General features: G+C 56.2%; 1 protein-coding gene across 5 annotated transcripts in view; it reads right to left on the reverse strand.

Annotated features, from left to right (window-relative positions):
- Mta1 (metastasis associated 1) overlaps window positions 1-10,234 on the reverse strand; it is a 45,837-nt gene extending 35,603 nt beyond the window's left edge. For all 5 annotated transcript variants that reach the window (XM_069997412.1, XM_069997411.1, XM_069997410.1 and 2 more), the window contains exon 1: window positions 10,167-10,234. In XM_069997412.1, the coding sequence (XP_069853513.1) occupies window positions 10,167-10,194 (28 nt within the window). In that variant the 5' untranslated portion in view covers window positions 10,195-10,234. The remainder of the gene's footprint in view (window positions 1-10,166) is intronic.
- Between the last annotated feature and the right edge of the window lie 7,468 nt (window positions 10,235-17,702).

Below are 17,702 nucleotides of genomic sequence, written 5' to 3' on the forward strand. Positions count from 1 at the left end.
CGTTGCCTTATACAGGAGCTTATAAAGATGAAAATAGATGGACTAATGTAAAAGAAAAAAGGGTATTTTGGAACTCATTAGATTTTATGCAAAGATTAGGCAGCTCTAGATCATTATGGTGTTTAATATTAAAACAATAAGATAGTTTAAAATAACAATTAGAAATTTATGTGAACAAATATTGGGATTAAAATCATAGGAAACGGAGAATGCCTGACTCAACCTGGAAGTGGATTTTAGGATGGTTTCAAAGGGACTTTAAAATATATGGAAAAAATAGAGTACAGTATAAGTACAGCCCTGTCTTAGGTTTGTTAATTATTAGACATAAGAAGGCTAAATAGATGACGCATTCTATAAACTATATGCTAGACTTGTCTCACACCACTTAGCTTAAACAGTTGGTGGGACAGTCATCAATTTTCATGTAATCCATCAATGCTTTGCTTTTCTTAAAAATTGATTACGTGCTTAAATAAACAAAGAATCATGTCACAATCACACACTGTATAAAAATGTTAATTCTCCTCAATAAAGATACACTCAGATGCAACTCTTTTGAGTCTGTGTCTGTCTGTCACTTCGCCGACTCCTTGCCCATCTATCCCGAGGTCCCTGTCTCGTAGGTCCCAGTGCTCCGGCCGACCTGGCCCGTTGCACAGGGGCTAGGAAACTGGCTCAGTGATAGAGTGCTTGTCTTGCATGCATGAGTTCCTGGGTTCAATTCCTCAGCACCACATAAGCAGAAAGAGCCGGAAGTGGCACTGTGGCTTTTGACAGAGCATTAGCTTTGAGCTGAAGAGTGAGGGACAGCGCCCAGGTCCAGAGTTCAGGCCCCACAACACACAGACACACATACATACACATACACACACACACATACACACACACACACACAAATAAATAAATAACAGTGCAATCCAATCTGGGCACCAGTGGTTCACGACTGTAATCCTAGCTACTCAAGAGGTTGAGATCTGAGGATCACTGTTCAAAGCCAGCCTGGTCAGTTAAAGTCTGTAAGACTCTTATCTCCAAAAACAAACAACAAAAAAAAGACTCTTATCTCCAATAAACCACCAGAAAACCAGAAGTGGCACTGTGGCTCAAGTGGTAGAACACTCACCTTGAACTGAAGAGCTGAGGGACAGTGTCCAGGCCCAGAGTCCAAGCCCCATGACCAAAGGAAAAAAAGCTCAGGGACAGTGCTCAGGCCTTGAGTTCAAGCCCACAACTAACAGCAACAACAACAACAAAAAAAAGAAAGTTTTTTTTTTTTTTTGGGGGGGGGTCAGGTAGTGGGGCCTAAACTCTGGGCCTGGGCACTGTCCCTCAGCTCTTCAAGCACTCTAGCACTAAGCCACCTTCCCAGCCCCAAGGTAAAGTTTTTCTGACCTGGGGTAGGGTGTGTGTGTGTGTGTGTGTGTGTGTGTGTGTGTGTGTGTGTGTGTGTGTGTGTGTGTGTGTGTGTGTGTGTGTGTGTGTGTGTGTGTGTGTGTGTGTGTGTGTGTGTGTGTGTGTGTGTGTGTGTGTGTGTGTGTGTGTGTGTGTGTGTGTGTGTGTGTGTGTTTCCTTTTCTGTGTGTGTGTGTGTGTGTGTGTGTGTGTGTGTTTCCTTTTCTGACCTGGGGTAGGGGTGTGTGTGTGTGTGTGTTCCTGGTTTTTCTGACCTGGGGTAGGGGTGTGTGTGGGGTGTGTGTGTGTGTGTGTGTGTGAAGTTCCTTTTCTGACCTGGGGTAGGGGTGTGTGTGTGTGTGTGTTTCCTGGTTTTTCTGACCTGGGGTAGGGGTGTGTGTGGGGTGTGTGTGTGTGTGTGTGTGTGTGTGTGTGAAGTTCCTTTTCTGACCTGGGGTAGGGGTGTGTGTGTGTGTGTGTTTCCTGGTTTTTCTGACCTGGGGTAGGGGTGTGTGGGGTGTGTGTGTGTGTGTGTGTGAAGTTCCTTTTCTGACCTGGGGTAGGGGTGTGTGTGTGTGTGTGTGTGTGTGTGTGTGTGTGAAGTTCCTGGTTTTTCTGACCTGGGGTGGGGGGGGGTATGGTGTGTGTGTGTGTGTATGTGTGTGTGTGTGTGGTGTGTATGTGTGTGGTGTGGTGTGTGTGTGTGTGTGTGTGTGTGTGTGTGTGTGTGTGTGAAGTTCCTGGGACTCCAACTCAAGATCTTGCTGCTGCATTCTACCACTTGAGCCACAGCTCCACATGCAGCTTTTTGGTAGTTAACTGGAGATTAAAGTCTTTTGGACTTTCTTGGCTGAGCTGCTTTTAACTGCAATCCCCAGATCTCAATCTCAATAGCCAGGATTACAGATGTGAGCCACCACTGACCCACTGACACGCTGTCAAGGCAGATTTCTTAGGTACACAAAATATGTATTTTCAGGAAAGAGCAAGGGAAGTGGTAGCACTGGCCAAAAGAAATGTACTCGTTATTTGACTTATGTAACCATAACTCCTCTGTACATTACCTTTGTAATAACAATAAGAAATGCAAAATAAGTAAATAAATATATGTATTTCCCCCCAGGCTTCTGAAAGAAGTCTGAAATCCAAAATTAATACAAGTTCTTGGTGCTGGAAGTATAGTTCAATGATAGACCCCTAGCCTGGCATATAAAACTCTTAGTTGAATCTATAGAAAATAAATAAATAGCCCACTACCAAGTAACAAAACTCTCTCATGACAAGCAATTAGAAAAACAAATAACCCAATTTTTAAAACCATTATTTGGGGGGCTGGGAAGGTGGCTCAGTGGTAGAGCGCTTGCCTTGCATACATGAGGCCCTGGGTTCGATTCCTCAGCACCACATAAGCAGAGAAAAAAAAAAAGGCCGGAAGTGGTGCTGTGGCTCCAGTGGTAGAGCACTCGTCTTGAGCTGAAGAGCTGAGGGACAGCGCCCAGGCCCAGAGTTCAGGCCCCACGACCGACCAAAAAAAAGAAAGAAAGAAAGAAAAGAGAAGAAAGACAGACTTGGGCAGCCACTCCATCAAAGACACATGGTAGGCAAACTAAAACATGCAAAGATGCAGACCCACGACCATCAGGAAAATGCAAATTGCACCTTTGAGACCCACAGGAGAATGCTGTGCAAAAGCGGAGCTTGTACCAGGGGCTGATCACCACAGTACAACTGTCACCCCAGCTGGGGCTGGGGAGCTGTAGCCAAGGATGCACCAGGCAAAAAGCAAGACCCACCGGGCGCAGGTGGCTCACACCTGTAATCCTACCTATTCTGGAGGCTGAGGTCTGAGGATTATGGTTCAAAGCCAGCCCAGGCTCAAGTCCATGAGATTCCTAATTCCAGTTAACCACCAAAAACCCATGGAGCTGTGTCTCAAGTGACAGAGGGTCAGCCTTGAAAAAAACAAGCTTAGGAACAGCTCTGAGGCCCTGAGTTCAAGTCTCAGGGCTGGTACACAGGCAAAGCTATAGCAAGCACACCTGGGTACCTTTTCTTATCCAGGAGAACTAAAAACCTAATGTCCATCTTTTTTTAAAACCTAGAATCACCAAGCCTGGAAATAACCAGTGTGTCCATGAACTGGTGAATAAAGCGTGACGCGTGCATGCAATGGACCACCACTGAGCAAGAAAACTGGCCAAACCTCCACACAGGGCAGTGCTCATGAAGATGTGATCTCAAAGAACAGTTCCAAGCCGGGCGCCAGTGGCTCCTAGCTACTCAGGAAGCTGACATCTAAGGATTGCAATTCAAAGCCAGCCTGGGCAGGAAAATCAGTGAGACTCTATCTTGAATGAAATACCAAAAAGCCATAAGTGGAACTGTTGCTCAACATGGCAGACTGCTAGCTTTGAACAACAAAGCTCAGGGTCAGCACCCAGGCCCAGAGCACAAGCCTCAGGACAGACGGATGGATGGATGGACGGGTGGGTGCCTGTGCGCATGCCCCTGCACTTACACGCACATGCGCGCGCACACACACAAACTAGTCAATAAAATTAGAAGACAGGGTGGGAGAATGGCTCAGTGGCAGAGTGCCTGCCTAGCATGCAGGCAGCCCTGGGTTCCATTCCTCTGCACCACATACACAGAAAGAGCTGGAAGTGGCGCTGAGGCTCAAGTGGTAGAGCGCTATCCTTGAGCAAAAGAAGCCCAGAGACAGCGCCCAAGCCCTCAGTTCAAGCCCCAGGACTGGCAAAAATAAAAGAAATTACAAGACCCACCTCACACACAAGGACTAGCTGTATACAAAATACCCTTCAAGACACCTGGCTGAGTTACACGGTAACACACAGGTGCCAGCTGTGACGTGCCAGGGGACATGCGTGAGGTCCCCTCCAGCCTGGGCATGGCACTTTTAACCTAGTCTCGTGTTCGTGTACAAAGGCCCCGCTAACCTCGCTCCTTGTTTGCCAGCACCTGATTCAGGCCCATGGCCCCCAAACGGGGACCACAGACAGCCTTGTACTCAGGACACCAGACAGCCCCTGGGCCTTGTGCCCACGTGGGACTGCTGTGAAAAGAGAGGTCACCCACAAAAAGTGCACAGTGCCTCAGGCACGGAGCTCAACACGGGACAGAGCCCTCGTGCAAGGAGCACACCTGAGCCACTCGGGTGCGCTGTCTGCAGCCTGTGCGCAGGGCCACGGGATCTGACATGTCATCAAAGGCGCACGTGCACGTGCGTCTGTGTGTGACACGCATCCCCAGGATCACACACCTGCAGGCCCCTGGCAGCCCCTCCAGGCCCTGCCCCAGGTGCGCTGCTGACCGCAGGTGTGCTGTGGACAGAGACAGGAGCACTAGTCTAGGGGTATAATCCAGACAAACAGCCAGACCCACGCAGTCATGCTTCAGCCCCGCCCGGGGGTCCTGTGCTCCACCTGCCAGACCTGGACATTCCTCAAAGCCTAGGCCCAGCCCAACACTGTGGGGCACCGTTATCTCCCCACTCCTAGTCCACCTCCACCAAGGTCCCTGCCAAGCCCCACAGACTCTCAGCCTCTACTCTATGCACCCAGAGGTGCTGGGAACACTGTGGTGCCCCTGGAGGGCAGACAGCCCCAGTGAGCCACTCACAGTCCCCACACAAGTCCAGGGAAGGATAGAGAATAGACTCTACCTGGTTCTTCAGAACACTCTGATTATGTGTGTGCACCTGTCCTGGGGATTGAACTCAGGGCCTGGGTGCTGTTCCTGAGCTTTTCTTGTTGAAGGCTGGAGTTCTATTATTTGAGCCATAGCTTCACCTCCAGTTTTTTGGTGGTTTACTGGAGGTAAGAGTCTCACCGACTTTCCTGCCTGGCCTGGCTTTGAACTGCGATCCTCAGCTGTCAGCCTCCTGAGTAGCTGGGATTACAGGGGTGAGCCACTGGCGCCCGGCTCCAGACCCTGAGATTTGACAGCACGGCCTCATCTCTGGTGTGGACCTTCACCTGTGAACACACACCTACCAGTAGTGCCCAGATGAAGGTCCTCACCCAGAGCCTGAGAGACCTTGAGCCTCACCACAAAGAGCCGGCTCAGGTGGACAGTGTGGTTCAGAGGGATGCAGGGTGGCAGCAGGAGGAAGCCAGCTCACCAGCCCTCTAAGGCAGCATGGACGCCCACGCCCTGGGCTGCTGAGCCGCTCTAAGCCAAGCGCAGAGCCGGCAGATCGGATTTGCCTATCTGGAGGATCATGTCCCACCCCACTCGCTGCCCACGTGCAGGGAGGGTGCACGGGAGCTGCGGAGAGAGGGCACCACAGGACCAGGCCTGCAAAAGAGAAGGCCCACAGGGAAGACACCAGCCCGGCCCAAAGCCTGTGGGCCTGGGCCCCAGACGCTCACCGACACACAGCACACCCAGCCGCGGGGCGGGGCTCAGTCCAGGAGGGGTAGAGAGACAGCACCTCACGGCCAGGGCCTCTCCAGGCATCCCCAGCACCCACATGGCTGGGCAGCTAGAAACAGCTTGGGGCAGAGAGCGGGACCCACGTCCACCTCAAGCTGGACGTACCCCAGTATCTGTGAGACCAAGGGACAGCCCGGAGACCAGTTCACCGCAGGCCATCTTGCCCGGCAGGACTACTTGGAGTCATCCCAGAATGGTGGTGGCCAAGAACCTGCACACAGTGGGTGAGCAAGGCTCCCCAGGGCCAGGAGCACGAGCAGCTGCCTTGCACCATTTATCCCAACTCCCCTAAATAGGTCTTCTTTATTATTATTAATCTGGGAGCTTAGGCCAAATTTTTCTCTCAGAACAATATGCAAAATTGGAAGCAGGCACCAAATCTGCAGAAATCGGACCCAGGGCACCTGAAGCTCACAGAGGCGGCAATGGACACCCACCAACAGTCCCGCCACGGACAGACACCCACCCGAGGACCGACAACCGCCCGACAGCTCCCTCCAAGGCAGGCTTGCCCGCAGCAGGCTGCAGGCCTCGCGCCCAGACTCACACAGGAAGGCAAGAGCCACAGCTCCAGTCTACCAGGGGAGAGAACTGGGCAGAGCCTGGGAACCTGGGTCCCTTCTGGGCAGTCAGTGCACGGAGACCTTAGACATCAAGATGCTGACCGTGGCCACCCGACTCACAACATGGCACCATCTTTACAAGGCTGCAATTTCACAGCAATGGTTTCGTGCAAGTTTCCATTAAAAAATAAAAAACTCGGGGCTGGGAAGGTGGCTCAGTGGTAGAGTGCTTGCCTTGCATGCATGAGGCCCTGGGTTCCATTCCTCAGCACCACATAAACAGAAAAAGGCGGAAGTGGCGCTGTGGCTTAAGTGGTAGAGCTCTAGCCTTGAGCTGAAGAGCTGAGGGACAGCGTTCAGGCCCAGAGTTCAAGTCCCACAACCGACCAAAAAAAAAAAAAAAAAAAAACAACTCGGGGCTGGGAAGGTGGCTCAGTGGTAGAGCGCTTGCCTTGCATGCATGAGGCCCTGGGTTTGATTCCTCAGCACCACACAAGCAGAAAAAGCTGGAAGTAGCTCTGTGGCTCACGTGGTAGAGCTCGCTTTGAGCTGAAGAGCTGAGGGACAGTGCCCAGGCCCAGAGTTCAGGCCCCATGACCGGACCCCCCCAAAAAAAATCCTGGGGTGAAGCTGCCCCTCCGTGTTTGTAAAGTACCTGCCTCCTCCCCCCGATGGTGGATTCAACTCCTAACGCTACTCCCCCCCATGGTGATTCAACTCCCAACGCTAGAAACAATAAGTTAACTAAAAACAGTAAAGCAAAAGAAAACAAGAACACAGGGAGTTAACATCTAGACACCGGTGCCCAGCAGCCCAAGTGCCGGGCAGGACAGCTTGGGGAGAGGAGGCATCACAGTGGCTGCAGGCCACGTGTTGTGCTTCTGGGTTTTGTTTTTGCCATCTCCAGCACGTACCTTAAAACCCAAAAACAAAAAGCAAAGCAAAAGAATGAGGGTCACTGGGCGCCTGTGGCTCACGCCTGTCATCCCAGCCACTCAGGAGGCTGAGATCTGAGGATCGCGGTTCAAAGCCAGCCAGGTCAGGAAAAGCCTGTGAGACTCATCTCCAATAAATCACCAGAAAACCGGAAGTGGCGCTGTGGCTCTAGCCTTGACTTGAAGGACAGCGCCCAGGCCCAGGGTTCAAGCCCCACGACCAAAAAAAAAAAAAAAGAGGGTAACTTGCAGTAAAAGAAAGAAGTCCAGGAGCTGGGAAGGTGGCTCAGTGGTAGAGCGCTTGCCTTGCATACCTGAGGTCCTGGGTTTGATTCCTCAGCACCCACATAAGCGAAAACACAAAAGCCGGAAGTGGCACTGTGGCTCAAGTGGTAGAGTGCTAGCCTTGAGCTGAAGAGCTGAGGGACAGTGCCCAGGCCCAGAGTTCAGGCCCCATGACCGGACCCAAAAAAAAAAAAAAGAAGAAAGAAGTCCAGAGCAAATGGTGACTAGTCTTTCAACTTAAAAAAAGAAAAGCCCCCCACCCCCCACACACACACAAGCAGCCCAGAGGTGAGGCAGCCATGAGCGCTCTTCTTCTGTTTTGAAATGCCACCCACAGTTTATACTAGCCTGGTGAAGCAGCGGTCTGCTCCAGGGCTCAGCGCCCACAGCTGGTCCCGATGTGATTGCTCTCGGCACGAACAGCCTCCAAGCTGCAGAGGCCTGCAACCCTGGCCCTGCTTCCAACCTCACTCACAGATGCCGACAGACGCCTCAGTCCATGCCAGCCCACTTCCCAGGGAAGAAGCAGGCCATGTTCCCTCCTGGGATGACCACTTCGTCCAGCCAGTCAGCTGGCACACACCATGGCCATGGCACCTTCACCCTGCCCAGCCCAGCAGGAGCTCAGGACAGCTGCCAGGCGGGGCGTGCAGCACCCAGACACGGCACGGCCACAGACCCTGCTCGGGACATATGTGGAGCCAGGCCCGGTTGTCCCTCTGGAATTCAGACCTGACTGGGCATCCTGTCCTTTGTTTGCTACATGTGTCCCTCAACACAGAGGTCCGAGAGGTCCCGCTGGCCACTCCTCCGGGCCAGGGCAGGCTGCCCAGATGGCCAAACCTCAGGCAACAGCCGACAGAACAAGAGGCCTGCTCAGAATGGCATGGATCCCTCTCCATCTTGTGGAGAGTTGCAAATCCAGCAGCCAAGACCTGGACCACCATGACCACCATGCCCTGCTGGGACACACAAGATGGCACCCACAGGCCACGCCAGACAGCGGGGACCCCACGGATTTCTCTCTATAGGGTCATGATGATTGAGCAATGCCCGCGGTGCAGGGGCCCCCTCCCCCCTTTCTGTCAGCACTACCCACACAGCCCGGGTACGGCAGCCAGGCTCTGCAGGGCAGGGACCATGACCTGACCCTGTTCCTCAACGGGTGCCTCCACTGCCGGTTACGTGGGGTCCAGCCGCAGACTCCCATGGAGCCCCGGGCTCAGCCTGCACACCAGGGCCTGGACACCAGGGGAAACTGAGGCACGGAAAGGTCTAGGATGGCCAGGCCAGCACCAAGTTCACAGGCAGATAGGTCTGAAGACCAAGAAAAATAGTTCATACAACCCAGGAGAACCTAGCTGGGCACCCAGGGTGGTGTCTGGCAGGGGTAGGGGCAAGGGTTCCCAGTGGGGTCTGCCTGGAAACCTAACCACAGCACCCTCCTCAGGCCGGGGAGCCGCCTGGCGCCAGGGGCTGTCAGCAGTGCCCGCGGGGAGCTCTGCCGTGAGCCTCCCCGCGGAGCCATTCATTCATTCCAACACACAGCAGCCTCGACCAGAAACCACAGCGGGAGACAACTCAGACCCAAAAGTGCAGGGCAGAGAAGGGAGGTAAGAGACCAGGACAATAGGGGCTCTTCACAGATGGAGAACCTTCCAGAATGCGGGAGCTGGAGGCTCTGGGTAAGAAGCTACGGGGTCAGCAGGCTGTGAGGCAGCCAGGGGTCTGCACTGCCCACAGCCCGAGGGGCCCAGCAGCGCCAGCAAGGCTGTCCAGGCCCCCAGGGGCTGGGCAGAGGACCCGGCGCGGCCCGGCCGCCTCGGGAGGGCTTCCCGGGGCTCCGGCCTGCTCCCCACTCGCGCCCGGCACCCCAGGCCGCGCCAGCGGGGAGGGCCAGGCCGGGCCGCGCTGGTCCGCGCCCGGGGTGGAGGCAGGGGCGCGGGCCGCAGGGTGGGCCCCGCGGAGGGCAGGGCCGCCCGGGCACGGGCCGCCCGCGGGCCAGGGCCAGGGCCCAGGTCAGCCGGGCCGGGCGGGGCCGGGCCGGGCCGGGCAGGCGGCGCGGGGCCTGGCCGCCGGGAGGCCCCGGGCCCTCCGCCGGGCCGGAGGGGCGGGCGGCGGCCAAAAGTTTGGGGTGACTCAGGCCTGCCCGGGACGAAGGCCCGGTGGGGCCGACCCCCGCCGCGGGCCTCCCGGGGCCGGATGCGGAGGGGCCCCGCGCGGAGGGGCCCGGGGCGGGCGCGGCCGCTCGGCCGGCCCCGCGCCCCCCGCCCCTCCGAGCCACGTGCTCGGGCCGGGGGTCCCGCGGCGCCCCGCCCGCGCCCGCCGGCCGCCCCGGGCCCCCAACAGGTGGGAGGCCGCGCTCCGCGCCGCGCCCGCCGGGCCCAGGGGCCATTTTGGGTGAGCGCGGGGTGGGGGGCGGGAAAGATGGGGGCCGGGCGGGGGCCGGGCGGGGCGGGGGCCGAGCGCGGGCGGCGGGCGGCGGCGGGCGCGGGCGGCGCGGCCCGCGCATAAAGGCCGTGGCGGGGCCTTACCTCCGACCCTGTACATGTTGGCGGCCATGTCCGGGCCGGCGGCGGGGCCGCGGGCGGGCGGGCGGGCGCGGGCCGCGGCGGGCGGGCGCGGGCCGGGGCGGGGGCGGGCGCGGGGGCGCCGGCGGGCGGTTTAAAGGGGCCGCGCTGCTCCGCCGCCGCCGCCGCCGCCGCCGCCTCCGAGGCCGCGCAGGGACGGGAGGGCCGCGCGCGGGCGGGAGAGGAAGAGGAGGAGCGGCCGCGGGCGGCGGGGAGGGGCCTCGGGCGCCGCCGCCCACCGCGCGGGCCGTTACCCGACCCCGCGCGCCCGCGCCGCCCGCGGCCTGGGCCTCGGCCTCCGCGGGGGCCTGCCCGCGTGGGCCCGCTGCCCTCCCCGCACATCCTCCCCCGTGGGCCCGCTCCCCTCCCTCGCGTGAGCCCGTCCCCTTGTCGCCCTCCCCCACGTGGGCCCGCTCCCCTCCCCCACGTGGGCCCGCTCCCCTCCCCCACGTGGGCCCGCTCCCCTCCCCACACATCTTCCCCCATGGGCCCGCTCCCCTCCCCCACGTGGGCCCGCTCCCCTCCCCCACGTGGGCCCGCTCCCCTCCCCCACGTGGGCCCGCTCCTCTCCCCACACATCCTCCCCCGTGGGCCCGCTGCCCTCCCCCACGTGGGCCCGCTCCCATCCCCCACGTGGGCCGCTCCCCTCCCCGCACATCCTCCCCCGTGGGCCCGCTCCCCTCCCCCACGTGGGCCCGCTGCCCTCCCCCACGTGGGCCGCTCCCCTCCCCGCACATCCTCCCCCGTGGGCCCGCTCCCATCCCCCACGTGGGCCGCTCCCCTCCCCGCACATCCTCCCCCACGTGGGCCCGCTGCCCTCCCCCACGTGGGCCCGCTGCCCTCCCCGCACATCCTCCCTCGCGTGGGCCCGCTGCCCTCCCCACACATCTTCCCCCGTGGGCCGCTCCCCTCCCCGGACACCCTCCTCGTGTGGAGCCGCCCCATCCCTAAGTGGCCCGTCCTGCTCACCCCTGTTGGAGTGGGCCCTCCCCACTCTCCCTGGTCAGACCTCTGTGGACACCGGGGGTCCTCCCACCCTCCCAGGTAACCCTCCGAGCTCCACCTACCTGAAGAGAGCAGGGCTGTGGGTCCAGCCTTGGACTGCAGGCCCCTGCCCATGCCTCCCTTCCCAGATCACCCTTTCCACCCAACAGATGGCCTGTGTGTGTGCCCCTCATCTGCAGCTGTGATCATCCCTAGACACCCTCTGTCCCTGAACGGACAAGACCTCCCTGGGCCCTGGCCTGGTGAGAAGACCAAGGAGGCCAGGCACCCGTGGCTCACACCTGTCATCCCAGCTACTCAGGAGGCTGAGATCTGAGGATCACAGTTCAAAGCCAGCCCAGGCAGGAAAGTTCATGAGATTCGTATCTCCAGTGAACCACCAGAGAACCGGAAGTGGTGCTGTGGCTCAAGTAGTAGAGCGCTCGCCTTGAGCTGAAGAGCTGAGGGACAGCACTCAGGCCCAGAGTTCAAGCCCTGTGACCAACCAAAAAAATAAATAAGATGACCAAGGAGAAGAGGGCTTTTGCTCAGAACATCCTCTCCCACGGGTCCCAGGACCCCACAAGCCTCTGACCAGAACCAACAGGGATCCAGAGCTGGGCAGGCAGTGTCTCTGGGAAGAGGGGGCACCTCCCCTTCCTCTGGCACCAACCAGGATTTGTGGAGATGTGTTTGCTTTTGTGCTCATTTGAAGTCTGTGGTGGAGTGCTTGCCCAGCATGCATAAAGCCCTGGGTTCCCTTCCTCAGTACCACATACACAGAAAAAGCCAGAAGTGGCACTGTGGCTCAAATGGTAGAGTGCTAGCCTTGAGCAAAAGAGGTTCAGAGACAATGCTCGTGTGTGTGTGTGTGTGTGTGTGTGTGTGTGTGTGTGTGTGTGTGTGTGTGTGTGTGTGTGTGTGTGTGTGTGTGGTGGTGGCGGCTCCTGCCTTTAATCCTAGCTACTCTGGAAGCTGAGATCTGAGGATTGATGTTCAAAGCCATCCCAGGCAGGAAAGTCCATGAGACTCTTACCTCCAGACAATCAGCAAAAAGCTGGAAGTGGAGCTGTGCCTCAGGTGGTAGAGCATTAGCCTTGAGCTAAAAACTCAGGGGCAGCATCCAGGCCCTGAGTTCAAGCTCCAAGACCATCACCAAAAGCAGAGAGCACTGAGTCACTGCAGGGTGTAGGCAGATAGGTGATCAGGGGCTCAGGACCCAGGCACAGCACCTATGGTCCCTTCCAGACTCTGGCCAGTAAACCAGCTGGGTCCTGAGACCAAACATGGAGAATCCCAAGGAGGACCCAGACCATCACAGCATGAGGTGGGAAATGCTACTGGTTAGCAGATGGGAACTGGGAACTGGAGCTGCCCACACTGCTGCCAGATGCAGGCCAGGGAAAGCAGAGGCCCTGGGAGGGCTGCGTGGTCAGTGAGTGCTTGCTTTCTATTGGACTGTCATAGGCAGGAAGTATTAGAAGTGGAAGCATAGAAAGCAGGTGGTGATATACTGCAAAGTCTCCCCAAATGGGCGGAAGACAGAATAGTGAACATAGAGCTGGCCTTCGTGTGCAAATGTGGCATAACAGAATCTCTTCATCCATAACTAGGAATTGGCACGTCAGCATCTGCCTCCCTCCCAGAGAGGACAGGCTCCAACACAGCAGACTGTGTGACCTCCCCAGTGAACACACGAGAACCATTCAGCCCCCACTACTGAAGAGAGGCCCACTGAGGAAGTGGATGGGGGGAGGGGGAGGGATGGCTGCCAGAACACAGATCTTCCTATCATCCAGGCTGACTTCTGAGGGGACATCTAAATTCCAACCCAGTGCAGAGTGGCATTTACCTCAGAAGAGGTAGGAAGCTGGGCGCTGGTGGCTAATACTTGTAATTCTAGCCACTCCAGAGGTTAAATCTGAGGATCACAGTTCAAAGCCAGGAAAGTCCATGAGACTTATCTCCAATTAACCACTAAACAGCCAGAGGTAGGGCTGTGGCTCAAGTGGTAGAGTCCAGCTTTGAGCAGAAAAAGCTAACAGACAGTGATGAGGCCCCAAGTTCAAGCCCCAGGATCAGCGCACGCACGCACAAACACACGCACGCGCGCACACACACACACACACACACACACACACACACACACACACACGAGGCAAGTACCTAGCACTGGCAGGTAGAGCACTCTGCTTTCTCTACAGACTATAAAGAAGGTAGACTGACAACATCACCTGACCTTAATCTGGCTCCAAGGCAAGCAGAAGCTCTCAGGCAGTGGTAAAAGGGACTAAGAATTTGTCCATTTGGTAGCAGAGCAAAAGACATTCAGGAGAGAGGAGTGCTGCTGATACAGAGCAGGCTCAGGAAGTGGCGCGGTGACATCATTTGGTTCCCCAAACATCAGTGGAAGGAAGGGCACGGGGAAGGTGGAGACCTAGCAGAGAAGAGAACACACGGGAGGTGCAAGAGACCGCCGCAGGAGTGCTGCACTTCAAAGAGCACAGGCCTAAGTAGGAGCTCAGATGCACGTGAACAAAACAGCACAAAGGAAGGAGGCACCAGTGGCTGGCGCCTGTCATCCTAGCTACTCCGGAGGCTGGGATCTGAGGATCGTGGTTCAAAACCAGAAAACTGGAAGTAGGGCTGTGGCTCAAGTGGTAGAGTGCTAGCCTTCAGTGAAAAAGCTCAGGGACAGTGCCCAGCACCTGAGTTCAAGCCCCAGGACACACACCACACCACACACACAGCACCAGGAGAGAATTAAGAGCTGTAGGAAGTCACAGACAGCAAGAGAAAGATTCTTGAATTACTAAAGGGAGAAAGGCCATTTCAGGGTAGGACAAGTATAAAGCAAGTAACCTGACTCATTCAACTGTTATTTTCCTGAGCCCCTACTTCGTGCCATAAACCGCTGTGGATGGGCAAGTTAAAGGAACAAAGCTCTGGCAAGTTTACCCCCCAGCAGGAGAGATGAACAGTGCAGGATGTCATGAGGTGTTGAGTGCCTTCCAAAAGCAAGAACAAGGGCGCAGCCACCATGCTGAGGGGCCCTGCTTATCTGGGGAGGGCAGGGCAGGAGACAGAGGCGAGCTATACTCTGAGGCTGCCACCCAGGGGCCAGGGGTCAGTTGGCAAGCCCAGCTCCCCTGCGCAGGACCTTGTTGGGCCGTGGGTATTTTGGCTTTACCTCTGGAGGCTGGGATCACCTGAGCCAACTGTGTTTCCAGGGATCCTGAGGCTGCTGCGTGGTGAGGGAGGCTGCCCAGCACAAGGCTGGGGGCATAGGACCACAGAGAGTACTCACAGGCTTCAGGAATGTCTCCAAAATGACAGCTGAACCTGCGTGGGAGAGGGCCACAGCATGTTCTAGAAAATCAGGCAGCATGATTCACACTGAGGCCTCTCTGTGTGCTCATTACTGAACTTCAAAGGTTAACGGGACCTTTTTTTTTTCTTCTTCAGAAAAAGCCTGTGTCAGACCAGCTGTCTGGTTTCTCCAGCACCAGTCAAAGCCCTGAGGAAAACAACCCTAACCCTCTCCCCAGCCATGCTCTCACAGGTGTGAAGGCCTCAGAAAAAACTTGTTTTTAAATTTTTTTTATTGTAAAGATACTATACAGAGGGTTACAGTTACATGAGTGAGGTAATGAGTACACTTCCTCTTGAGCATTGTTACCCCCTCCATTGTTTTCCCCCTGCCATCCCCTCCCTCCCTCCCTTCCCCAAGGTTCTTTTTTTTTTTTGATTGTGATTAAGTGATTACTTAAAGAAAAAACATTTTCTTAGAATTTAAGTCCAACAGTAGAAGTTGGAGAATGTAAGTGGTCCAGATCCTTGTGGTGAGCGCCTTCCTCCCTGGCACGAGAGTGCTGGCCTGATAGAATCACTTTTGCCAGCCTGAAACACTAGAGTAAGTGCCAAGGTGCAAAGATGGGACCAGGCCGGGTGCCGGTGGCTCACGCCTGTCATCCTAGCTACTCAGGAGGCTGAGATCTGAGGATCACCATTCAAAGCCAGCCCAGGCAGGAAAGTCAGTGAAATTCTTATCTCCAATAAACCACCAGAAAACCAGAAGTGGTGCTATAGCTCGAGTGGTAGAGCGCTCGCCTTGAGCTGAAGAGCTGAGGGACAGCACCCAGGCCCAGAGTTCAAGCCCCACAGCCAAAAAAAAGATGGAACATCCTCACCTCACCAGTCAAGAGCCAGAGCCGGAACCATCCGAGTACAAGCCAGCCGGAGAGCACGCGTACCACCCTTCATGCTATTGCATGAGCAAGCTAAGAGAATCTTTTAAATTTGGGGGAAGAAGTCATTCAATAGATATTTTTATTGTTGCTGTTGGTCGTGGGGTCTGAACTCTGGGCCTGAGCGCTGTCCCTCGGCTCTTCAGCTCAAGCTAGCGCTCTGCCACTGGAGCCACAGTGCCACTTCTGGCTTTTTCTGTTTATGTGATGCTGAGGAATCGAACCCAGGGCCTCATGCATGCAAGGCAAGCGCTCTACCACTGAGCCACCTTCCCAGCCCATCAATAGATTTTTCTACCTTAAATACAAAGTAGTAGTTCTATGTGTATTTTCCATTTTTCTGTATGCCTTAGAAATGGCTGATCAAAGGTGGAAGAGTTTTAAGGAAGAACATATTTTTAATTATGAGCAAGCAGTTTTGTAAGTCAGCTGGTTTCTATAACGGACAGTGCTGGGCATTCTGCGGACCCTTGGTGGTGCCAAGAACTACATCTCCCAGGTGCCCCGGCAGGCCCCGCGGTGCAGGTAGGCTCCATGCTCCTTCGGCTGCCATGTACCAGCGCCCTTCTGCTTCAAGGGTCCAGAGAGGCTTCTGCTCCCCTCCAGAGTCACCAGCTGAGTGAGTACTGAGACCAGAGAGGCCGAGGCCAAGCAGGGAAGCCATCACATGTCCCTGGCCTGTGACTGGGTCAGGACAGGGCAGCCCAGCCCGGGAGCCCACAGCCACTCCGCCCCACCTCAGGCCTGCACGCATGGCCTCTCCCCAGCCGTGGAGAGCCAGTGCGGCTCTCACTGACAGGAGTCTGGGGTCAGCGGCTGACCTGAGGGCCGAGGCGGCGTGGAGGCAGCCTAGAAACATGGAAATCTTGCTTCACTGTCTACAGGCAGTGTGCTGCCCATGCAGAGGCCAGGGACTGGGCTAACCCCTGCTCCCCTAAGGCAGGTCACCATCTGGGGGTTCCCTGGCCCCTTGTCTGGCTCAGGCCTTCACAGACCTTCCTCTATCCCTGGGCCTCCCGGGACACTAGACAAGGGTAGGACTGGTGGTTACAGGGAGCTTTCTTGCACACTGGGGGACCTCAAGTAGCACCTGGTCTCTGCCCAGTAGATGTACACAGCACCTGTGGAAAGTACCATGCTCCCCTTTCCAATTTGCCCCTGGGGCCTGTCAGTGTGACATGTGACAGGGCAAACAGGAACCAACGTTTACATCAAACTGGAGGCTTTTCTGTGGCCATCGGGGTGAGCCCTGCCACATCAGTCACAGGGACACCCTAAGCATCGGGGTGAAGGCAGGAGGGTGGGGGAGCAGGGTCCAGGAGCCCCTGGGAGCTCAGAAGGGCAAGGAAGGCTCCCACAGAAGCCTCTAGAAGCCAGTGCTGTCAATACCTCCTCTAGCCTGGGGAGTCCCACTGTAGATTCCCAAAGCACAGTAAATATACACGTGGTTTTTCTAGTGTTTGTGTTTTTGGTGCAGTAGCACTAGGGATTGAACGGGCAGTCTCCTGCTTGCAAGACAGGTGCTCTACAACTTGAGCCACAAACCCAGTCCTGAATTCATGTCCCCCCCCCAGCCCCCCCACACGGGACTTGAACTCTGGGCCTGGACGCTGTTCCTGAGATCTTCAGCTCAAGGGGAACACTCTACCACTTGAGCCACAGCGCCACTTCCAGGTTTCTGTGGTTAATTGGAGATAAGAGTTTCACGGAGCCAGGCACCAGTGGCTCACACCTGTCATCCTAGGTACTCAGGAGGCTGAGATCTGAGGATCGCAGTTCAAAGCCAGCCCGGGCAGGAAAGTCCATGAAACTCTTATCTCCAATAAACCACCAGAAAACCGGAAGTGGTGCAGTAGCTCCAAGTGGTAGAGAGCTAGCCTTGAGCTGAAGAGCTGAGGGACAGCGCCCAGGCCCAGAGTTCAAGCCCCATGACTGACAAAAAAAAAAAAAAAGAGTCTCACGGATGTTCCTTCCCCAGGCTGGCTTTGAGCCACGATCCTCAGATCTCAGCCTCCTGAGTAGCTAGTATTACAGGCGTGAGCCACCAGTACCTGGCTAAATTCATTGTTAAAACAGGGATACAGGAGGACCCATTGCAGCAATGAGATGTGCCGCGGACCGGGTTCTGTCGGGACGACGGAGGATACCTAGGGGAGGAACCTGGAATAGGATGGGGAGATGGCAAACAGACAACTCACACACATTAGGAGTGGATGCTGAGTGCTGAGTGCTGAGTGCGATTTAATGCAGAGGATAACAAACTTTTATA

Source organism: Dipodomys merriami, unplaced genomic scaffold, assembly GCF_024711535.1.
Source record: "Dipodomys merriami isolate MVZ:Mamm:240054 unplaced genomic scaffold, mDipMer1.0.p SCAF_50, whole genome shotgun sequence".
Taxonomy (NCBI): domain Eukaryota; kingdom Metazoa; phylum Chordata; class Mammalia; order Rodentia; family Heteromyidae; genus Dipodomys; species Dipodomys merriami.